Raw genomic sequence first — 10350 nt, 5'->3', positions numbered from 1 at the left:
CAGACAGACAGACAGACAGACAGACAGACAGACAGACAGACAGACAGACAGACAGACAGATAGATAGATAGATAGATAGATAGATAGATAGATAGATAGATAGATAGATAGATAGATAGATAGATAGATATGAACTTTTTCTATTAATCCATATGTATTTTATCTTGGCCACTTCACGCCCTATTTATCTAGCTGTTGATCTAGATTGAAATATCCTGAGCATAATTTAAAATGATCAAAACATAAATGCTGTTTTAAATTCTATATAGTCCTGATACTCGACAGGAATAACTTTTAAGGAATACTCAGTATCCTACTCGCTATACAAACCATTTCCACGTAGGTGACACGGTTAAGTGGGTGTCTTTTGAACACCAAATCCAACCAGTTGCATTTGTACTAAAAGAAAGCCACATCTCAAGTCCAATTCTTAAAATTTATTCACTCTTGAAGACACAACAGATTGCATGATGGAATGGTAAAATAGTTTCACATCACACGATTAGTCACAGGCCCTAAACTAAAAATCGATTCTATGCTCTATAAAGAAACTTCTTAATGGATTTACTCAGCTACCTTTATACATTTCTATACAGAGCAGCAAACACTGAGAGTTAAGTACACCAGTTAAGATAGATGCGTGGGTTACACGTGTATGGAAGTGACTGATATTACCTCTGCATGCCCAGTTAGCTGTGGTAAATTTACAAAATAAAACATTAAAACGGTACAAAGGTACACAGAGAAAGGCACCTGTGGCAAAATAGGAATAGTCCTTTAGTGTGTATTTACATATTCCAGTACTCAAGAAACTGAAGAAAATCAACATGAGCTATTATATATATTATATATACCACTGATGATTGTGAAAATAGTTTTCTTGTGATGGTTCATCATTCTTTCATTGGCATCCTTATATATAAACATACATACCATATACATATCCATATTACAGGCTATCTACATTTATTATTATTAAAATATAATATTATAAAGATAGTGAGAAAGCAGCATTGACATTTGGCGGGTGTCTGTGAGTCCCTTAAGCGTTATAGGTCTTGATCTTCTGTGTTATGGCTCCGCAGCAGATTGGACACTTGATGAGCGACACTGAGCACTGCTTACAGCTGACCAGATGTCCACATGGAATGAAGACAATACCAATATCTCTGTCCATACATATTTTGCACTGTCTCTCCCTCTGCAGCCTCCGTAGACTCTCGAGTGGGTCCTCATCTGGAAGAAAGAGTTCAAAATAAATAAATGACTGCTGCACAGGCATTGTTTTATGTAGTCAACAACAGTATCTGCTTATGCTGTGAACCCGGTTCAGTACCTTGATTCTCTGCCTGAGCAGCATCACTTTGGGGTGTGTTGTTGAAACCATCCTCCAGGAGTTCTTCCAGGCTGGAGTAGCCGGAGCCTGTCTTACTGATTTTCTCCAAGATGGTCCTTTCCACCACACTGGGCTCCAGACCCAACTCTATGGCCTTCTGAGCCATGGTGGACCGCAGCACCTCTGTACACAAAGAGGAAACATCAATGTACACAGCTTCATGTTTTATTCAGTTAGATTACTTTGTCATCAGTAAACCATATTCATACATCTCATCATTTTCTTAAAGTACAAGAGATGTAAATGATGTGAAGTGTTTACCATTCCTGTCTCCTGAAAATCCATTCTGATGACTTGAAGTCTGCAAAGAACCAGCCATAGTTTTAAAAACCAAAGATTTCTTGACAAGCCCACTACACATCTCTGAATACAAATTTAAACATGTAGCCTAACACAATGTGTTTCTCCAGAGAACTGTATTTAAAAATAGGTGTCACATTTTGTCATGTAATAAAATCCTGAAACAGCAGAATTCTCGCCAGCGCTTTAATGGTTGTGCGGCCCCTACGCTAAAATGTTAGACCGCGCAAGGCAATTTCCCCCCCGTTACGTTATTTTTAATATAGGCGTAACGGCTGTTTTCAGTTTTTCGTCAACCATCGTCAAAAGTTTTTTTTTTCCTGCGCACTTCAGCAGTTTTCCAAGGTTGTCAAAATCAGCTGACGTTTGCTTGGTTGCTGTCTTCCTACAATGGTGTAGCCGACGTTTGATGAACCCTACACAATGGCGTACTCTGCGCTGTTGATTTTAGGTTGCTGAGGAGACAGATGCCTGGAAATCTTCCCAGTCTCCTGAAACGTCCCGAGATGAGAACCGGGCGGAACCAACTCCCGCTCGTCGACTCCCAGTGATAGCTTTCCTTTTGGCTGGACTTCGTGAATGCTAAATATAACAAGATGACGGACCACCCCCTCGCAAAAAAAGAGACATTCGTTCTTTCTTCATGGTCAGAAAGTAAGTGCAAACCAGTTATAACAGTAGGTTATGCTCCCGAAATAACAGGATGCTCCTCAACATTTCTAATTTCTTAATGAATAAAAGTATGTGACTCTATTGTTTGTGTGAGTCTGATTTACATATCTTTGACACACCCTTTGCAGGTACCACACACTGCCAAGATCCAAAGATGTAACAATTTTCCACTAAGTATATACAACATAAAAAATGCAATTTATTCCCTCCAGGTACCTCACATATGGACCATTGTTGGCACAATTTCAAAATTTTTCAGCATCAAGGAAGGGTGGGGTCGGGACCCCCCGCCGCACACCGACCCGGGCTCGGAGAGGATCCTCCTCCGCCCTTACCCCATTATCTAAAAATAAAATCCTGGGGAGAACACCTGAACAGTATTTACCAGCCTATATGTAGTTGAGTATTTGTTTCTATAGCTGTTCCTCCTGCCCATACCCACTGCAAAGGGATCCCCTCTTGAAGGAATGTCAGTGTAAGAGTGTGTGGGACAAAATCAGTCCTCGGTCTGGGTAAAATGCACTAGGAAATTCAAATGAAGCTACTCACATATAATATACAGCTGATGCTGTACAAATTCCCAACTGACAGTGTTTTGCTCGCTAAGTCAAAGCAAAGGGACAATAGCACAAAGCAATTTAGTACAAAATACATATTTAACAATACTTGATACAATACTGGAGACTGACTATGTTAAGTGTGGAATCAGAACACGTTAGATAAGGTAGAAAATCACAGAATGCTTTGATATGATCTTCAAAAAACTGACAGCACTTAAAAACCTCATATACCTTCACCTGATTTTTAAATCAGATTTTTCACCTATCCATCCCAGACTGGTATCTTTAAGTTTTTTTTCTTTATCACACATTTAACACACTGCTGTCACAGCAACACTTCTGCTGGTGGGTTAGGCTTGACTGATCTGAGTATCTGATTGGCTTGCAGAATGTGACGTGGGGCTCCAGTTTCCCAAAAGTTTAATCTGGCTCAACCTCTCTCCTGCACACCGATGCGTTTTTTTGCGGCAACCCCTGCATTGCAGACTGCCGGTGTGGAAACACACTACCCTCACTGACCCTCTGGTTTTCCCGGAGCACCTGATCCTGTGTGAATCCGTGCTTACTTTGGCCAGGAAATCAATGGTTTCTCCTTATTGTCATTAAGGACGTCTGGTTTCTTGTTTAGATGAGGCTTATAGCATCAGTTTGCTTGGCAAATACAACAACAACAGCGACCTGGTTACTTAAGCGCATGTAAAGGCACTGGAATGCTTACAGCTCCATTTCGGAGAGGGTATTGCAGCTGGATGTGGTTGACAAATTCTTGTCCTTTCTCTGCCAACAGGAAGCTGCATCTGATTTAAAACAAATATACAAACAACTGCATTAAAACAAATGCCACAGCAAAAATACATATATAATTATGATCATAGTTATAGTTCTTACCCAGGGTAGTACTTGGCATGTTCTTCCCAAGGGTCTTCATCAGGCTGCCAGCTTTTCAAACCTCCACCACAGTGGAAACACAACGCCTTGTCTCCTGTCCCTGCAAGGACACACACAATTATTTAAACTTACATGGATTCATAGCTATGATCAAATACCTTGTAACCTTGAAATCTGTTTATTTTGTTTTTGGCTCAAGACTTTCTCTTTGGTCAGGTATCAGTGCTCTACCTGTGCTGTAGAAGCCAGCTCTGGCAAGCCTCTCAGGGTCTATAGGGTGCTGGACACCTGCAAAGCTACCAAGCCTCTCCTCAAAACTTCCCATAGCGACATGAGTTTCTGCATGCCGCCTATTGTCAGACTCCTCCTCCATATCGCCCTGGAATGGGATGTTGCCCACATCGTGCCCGAGGATGAAGAAGCAGTAGGGGAAATGTTTGGTGTGTTCTCCCCAGGCCGTGTCTCCCGTCTCCCAGCCGGCCAGCATGCCACCACAGCAAAAACACTGCACCTGATCACTCTCCCCTAAGTAGTAGAGGCCGGCTTGGGCGAGGTCTCGTGATCTCACGGGTGCAGTAGAAGGCCATGAAGTGAAGGTCTGGAGCCGGGCCTCTTCACTACTCATGTGAGGGGCCATTGGATAGGTGGTCTCATCAACCACCTCTCCTGTTCTCAAACGAAACTCCATGTCCTCTGCTTCTTCATTGTAGGTGGAACCGTTAGTCAGTGTGTTGTCAGGAATTGAGTTGAAAAGAGTGCGGTGGGTGCAGCTGAGAAACCTGCATGATGGGGAAACCTGCAATAAAAAGAGGGATGTATGATTTATCTAGTTAGAAACGTATAAAAACAAAAAAGTATAGTTCTAATGAAATCTGCACAACTTTGGTTGACCATGTACTCAATAGTGTCTTGCCTTACACTGACCAGCTCAGCCTGTCCACAATATATTGTGTCCTGAAGAAATTTAAGCTTCAAATGAAACGGGGAGGTTGTGTGCCATTTGAGTACAACTCTAACAGTAGGTTGCTGTAACTGACCACAATCTTTCAGTACTGACCTGCCAGCCTGTAGCTGGTCCTGTATGTAGGCTTATTGTCCAAGAGGGTCATTTCCTCTTTTTCAGAGAGCCCTTGCTGCTTCACATGAATGTATATTAACTAATGAGGCAAGATTCAACCTGACCGAGACCAGACAACAGTGGAGGAACCACATTGGAAACACTGCCATCGTCACCGTTCCTGTCCTGTGTGGGGGGAAATGTGACCATGTCTACTGAGCTGGAAACCCACGTTTTTCAGTTCTCTACTTCTTCACCGTATTCCAGTTTCTCACAGAAGCGAGAACCTCACAGCCACAGTGTACACGAGGTCCTCTAGCCATGATTTGTGCATCTGTTTCACCAAATTTTATGTTTTTATTATTTCTTTATGGGAATTTTTAAAATTATTATTTGTATTAGAGATATAAAATCAGTATTTGTTTTGTTACATTTGTGCAATGATTTCATCATCATCATTCCATTCACTGAAAAAAAGGCTAAAAATGTTCTTACTGTAGTATTTCTCACTTATCAGCACAATTACTGTGAGTTTTTCACAGTATGGCTCTGGGAAACTGTGAATTTAGCCCAGTTGAAGATGACTGTGTCAATGCAATATTTAAATACTGACAGTATTGTATTATAATACAGCAACAGTTTTTATACTTAATGTAACAAAAACTTGCAACCTATTTTGGAACTAAATTAATTGATCAATAAAACAGTAAAAAAGGAAATAATGTCTACACAGTTAGAGAGTTAGAATTTGAAGCTTTAACATTTTATCATTTTATAATTTATTAATTTATCAAGTGTTTAACAAATTTTGCAAGACTTGTGAAGTTTTGACAAACTTGTTAACTCTTTGCAGTTCTGTGTTTAGAGTTTTAAGAAACTACAGCTTCAGGATACGCGGTTAAACGATTGGGGAGAACTGTAATTACATTTGTTTTTCATTACTATCATGATTACCTCCTTATGCCGCTCTACAGGTGTGTCTCCCCTGCACCAGTTTTCCACCGTCTTCTGGCAGCTGAAACAGCGGACACGATCGGCATGGCCAGTGTAGTAGAAGCCGGCCCGAGCCAATCTTTCTGCTGACACCTGCTGGGCCAGGCTGGAGCCACGGAAGGAATCCAGGCGACTGTTAATTAGGGAAAAATCATCCTGGTGATCCGTCTGCCAGTTGCTGTCTTGTCGGAGATCACACATGATGGGACCAGGCAGGAAACTGCTGAGTGGACTAACTTGATGGACAGAATATCTACGGATAAAAACAGAAGGGGAAACTTACACTGAGCCAAGAGAAAGGACTTCTGTCTACACCTAAAACAGTAAACAAAACAGCCAACGGACTACAATACGATGTACTTCACACGGTTTAAAAAGGTAGTCAATTTAAAAACAGAAAGAGAAAGCTGATCAGCACGTGTCAGCTCTGTGCCTTTAAGAGGAGCAGCCAGCTTGTGATCACATGGATATCCCATGTGAGGGATGGGCACTGGAGAGGCAGGATTGTCTCCAGGCCATGTTGCCAAGGGTGTATCGCACGGCAGGCCAACAACACACACTATGCCAAAGGACAACAATGATAAGAATGGTGTTATAAGACTGTTAGGCATACACTGATAATCAAATGAGTGTGATGCAATCACCTCTATGGAGGTGTGGCATTATTCCTTAGTAAGCACACCTATAAATGTAAATTCATCACTGTCATTTAAGCTATTTTTGATTGAAGTTGATTATTATTTAAAGTTAATTACTAATAAAAAAAATGTCTATCTATAATGAATATTCATGCAGATGTTTTCAAACTGTCACAACAGGTTATAACTTTATTTATATGTAAGATTACAAAGTCTGTCACATCTAAGTTTTGCTGTTTTCATGCTTTTCCCTTTTGATCCTTACTATACTATCATGTAACTATGCTGGTGCTATGTTACTATTGTACAATGTGAACTAGTATGACTGAATTCTTTATTTGTTTGTTTGTTCTTTCAATAAAGTTTGGAAAATATAAATATATATGCACACACACAACTTAGTAAGCAAAAGGTACAAGGTGTGAACTGAAACTGTGTTGCAACACATTCATAGAAATCATACCACACGCCCACTGATACATATTTTCCCACACAATCTGGTATTTGATTTGTGTGTGTGTGTGTGTGTGTGTGTGTGTGTGTGTGCAGTACTCAACTGTCCTGACTCCTGACCGGGTTTCCAGCAAGTGTATTAGTCTCCCCCACCAACTTTTAGAGGCTACAAAACAACTAAACTTAAAGTTTAGCTTCTGGACAATATAACGTTTGAATATGTTGTAACAGCATCATATCAGCACCGGTTGAGCATTATATTGATGCATTCTTATCTTTTATTGAGTGGAGCACCTTGTGATCTTTGTACCGTATCTTTGCGTGGAGGCTTCACAAGACACGACCACCAAGAAGGATCAGGTTTGAGTTTGTTTTTGAGTTTTTATGATGACAACATCTCGCTGCATGTGACTCAAAGTTGGAAATAGTTACATAGCGTCAGATGGAGGGGGGTTTAAACCATGTGAGAGCCAGTCATAACACAGTTTAGTATAATAATGACTGTCTGGCTCCCCTCAACTTCCAGAAAGATCACGCAGGTCTGAGGGAAACAATAGCGACAGTCACAGTTAAAGCTATCTGACAGCTGACACCTCTCTCGGTGTTCACACACACACACATACACGACAATACAAAAGTACGTCTCCCAGCACGGTGTAACCTTGGAAACAGTGCTGGACTTTGAGCAGGTGAACGTAGGTAAACATTACTGCGGAGACGTAGCTCCAAACGGCTAGCCTGCTAATATCGTTTAGCTTAGCTCTTCAGCGTCAGTTAGCTGGAAGAAGTTGACAAAACTTTACCAGAAACTAAACGTGTCATACCTCACAGCCAGCTCCTCGGTGTCAGGTGTCAGCCTGCAGCTGAGTCCGGTGATCAAACGGGACTGTTTATTTGGCGTGACCTCGCTTCGCGTTCAGGAAGTTAAAGGCGGAGAGAGTACTGCGCACTGCGCATGCCCAGCTGACCGCCGCTGTTACGTCACGGAACTACGATAGAAACCATTGACAGAATAAAAAACTGTCTGTGGTGGGAAACCCAGAAACAATCAGCAAATTCCCCCATTTGAACATTTACAAGAACTAGAACATTTCCGCAGAAATTTTGAGAGTGGGCTCTATTCAAAAAGCACACCTCAAATAGTCATTTCTAACATGTTTATTTTTATTTTGAAGGGACTCTTATTTTGAAAATAGCCCGTTCCCCCTCTCCTCTAGTGATGGGAATTTAGGCTCTTTTTGGAGAGCCGGTTCTTTCGGCTCCCAAACGGCTCCTCACATTTTATTAATTGGTTTTATTCCCTGTACAGATTGTAAAGCCCTCTCAGGCAAATGTAATTTGTGACTTTGGGCTATACAAATAAAATTGATTTGATTTGATTTGATTAATTAATTATAGGATAGGATAGGATAGGATAGGATAGGATAGGATAGGATAGTACTTTATTGATCCCTAAAAGGGAAATTCGGTTACGGCTGCCAGCCATTTGCTCGCGCCACCATTTTTAAATTTTTTAATTTGCATATATGAGTTTTAATTTGTTGTATGAAATATTGATACATCAAGTATTTTGTGTAATTTATCACTCATAGTTTGTTCATCTTAAACCACTAAAACATATGAAAACACAACATTTTTAACCTATTAAACTTTGAGTTTCCTTTCAAATTTTTTTAACATGTAGAGGCCTCCAAAACTCATATATCAAATATGATACACTTGGAGTTACAGGGTTAAAAATGCTGCTTACATGTTAATGCATCAGTACTCAAGTCAATACATATCCAATAGTATATTATTTATAATATAAAACACTGGCAGAGACTCTTTTGTTTTTAGGATGGCTGCTTTTACATTTATACTTAAAGTACATTTTGCTGGTAATATTAATGATAGCAGCTCAGTCCATTGGGATTTGGCTTGGGAACTGGCGGGTGGCCAGCATGGACCAAAGTATGGAAAATATATTGGTAGCTGGAAAACTGCCAGTTCACCTCCTGAGCACTGCCACACTATGTGTGGCTGCTCATCACACCACCATCTCTACACATTTGCACACCTATGAACCCTTTGTGTTTGTGTGAAAACTGGAGTGAAAAGAACATTTCAATAAAGGGATCAATAAAGTATCTGGATATAAAGGATTAATACAGGACTTTTACTTGTAATGAATGTTTTTACTGTACGTTTTGCTACTTTTATTTGAATGAGAGTCTCCTCCTGTTAATTTGAATTTCCATTTAATAAATACTTTTGTTTATTAACCTTAACACCTGGTTTTATGTTACTTCTTTATACCCCTTGAGCTGGTCCTTACACTATTGATAAAACATGCAAAGGTTCCCTCAAGGGCGCACTTCCAATACTGTATAGAAAACAACATGCAGTGCCTTAAAGGCTACACACTAGAAAATTAGCTGGCCTCAATGCCTCTGGTTGTTAAACAGTTAATGTAGTTCCGGTTTGGTTTCATGACAGAAGTGTAGTCATATAATTCATCATTTTAATCTCAACCAGGATCTGGAACTGTTTCACCATAAATGCATCTTGACTTTTCTGTATGCTGGTGCCCTTTTTATTTATTTAGCCACTTTATCCACTCATGGTTCGAAAGATATCAAATCTTATAATCTTTTGGGTCTTATCAGAGGCATGAGTGTTACTTCCTGTGACTAACTGTGTACAGGAGAGGTATTTAGCAATACATGAAAGTGGGTGACAGGATGATGGAGATTTTTACATGTAAGAAGCAGACTTATTTAGTATATTTAGATCTTTCGGGTTTGAAACTGACCTTGTTTATAATTGTATCAAAGGCAATAGCAATATATCAAATGATATGAGAACAGTGTAACAGTGGGGAAGTGATCACTCACTGTGATAAACATACAGAGAATTAATCCCCCGAAACTCCACAGTAAATTTCAGTTCACTGTTTAGCCATCAATCCTGTTTTGGTTCACTCCCACCACTCTCATAACGTCATTTTTAGTCACACAAGGCAACTGTTGTCAGTGTATAAGCTCTAAAAATCCACTGTACACTACCTGCTCAGCATTAGATGGCAGTCACACAGTGAACAACATTTAACAGCTAAAGAGACGGATATTTGGTAGCCGGTAGACTGTGACAATGTGCCATACAGGCTGCTCTACAAACTGTTTCCCCATACAGTAAAATAATCATTGCCTTCTACCTGCTGCTTACCTCTGTCCACAACCACCACAAAGTGTGCTTTGTTGCACATGCAACCACACCCAAAAGTGGTGTGAGGAAGCCCTGGAGTACACCTGCACAACACTGCAGCAAGGTGAAACATTAAACCACTGGAGGTCAGCAAACACAAGACTTGAAGCCGAGTTACTCTTTATGGTAATAAAGCCGACTGGAGCT

The 10350-nt window shown here is 40.4% G+C and overlaps 1 protein-coding gene across 1 annotated transcript; it reads right to left on the bottom strand.

Annotated features, from left to right (window-relative positions):
• Positions 1–422: 422 nt before the first annotated feature.
• On the bottom strand, positions 423–7929 carry xiap (X-linked inhibitor of apoptosis). Its single transcript, XM_027285580.1, has 8 exons — positions 7782–7929; positions 5828–6119; positions 4048–4612; positions 3817–3916; positions 3647–3725; positions 1658–1697; positions 1337–1519; positions 423–1236 (listed from the first exon to the last, which is right to left on the bottom strand). The coding sequence occupies exons 2-8, from the start codon at positions 6065–6067 to the stop codon at positions 1043–1045; spliced, it is 1401 nt and encodes a 466-aa protein (XP_027141381.1). The 5' UTR covers positions 6068–6119; positions 7782–7929; the 3' UTR covers positions 423–1042.
• Positions 7930–10350: the final 2421 nt, after the last annotated feature.

Source organism: Larimichthys crocea, chromosome I, assembly GCF_000972845.2.
Source record: "Larimichthys crocea isolate SSNF chromosome I, L_crocea_2.0, whole genome shotgun sequence".
NCBI lineage: Eukaryota > Metazoa > Chordata > Actinopteri > Sciaenidae > Larimichthys > Larimichthys crocea.
The sequence above is the reverse complement of the archived record's forward strand: the minus strand, read 5'-3'. Positions and strand labels throughout refer to the sequence as shown.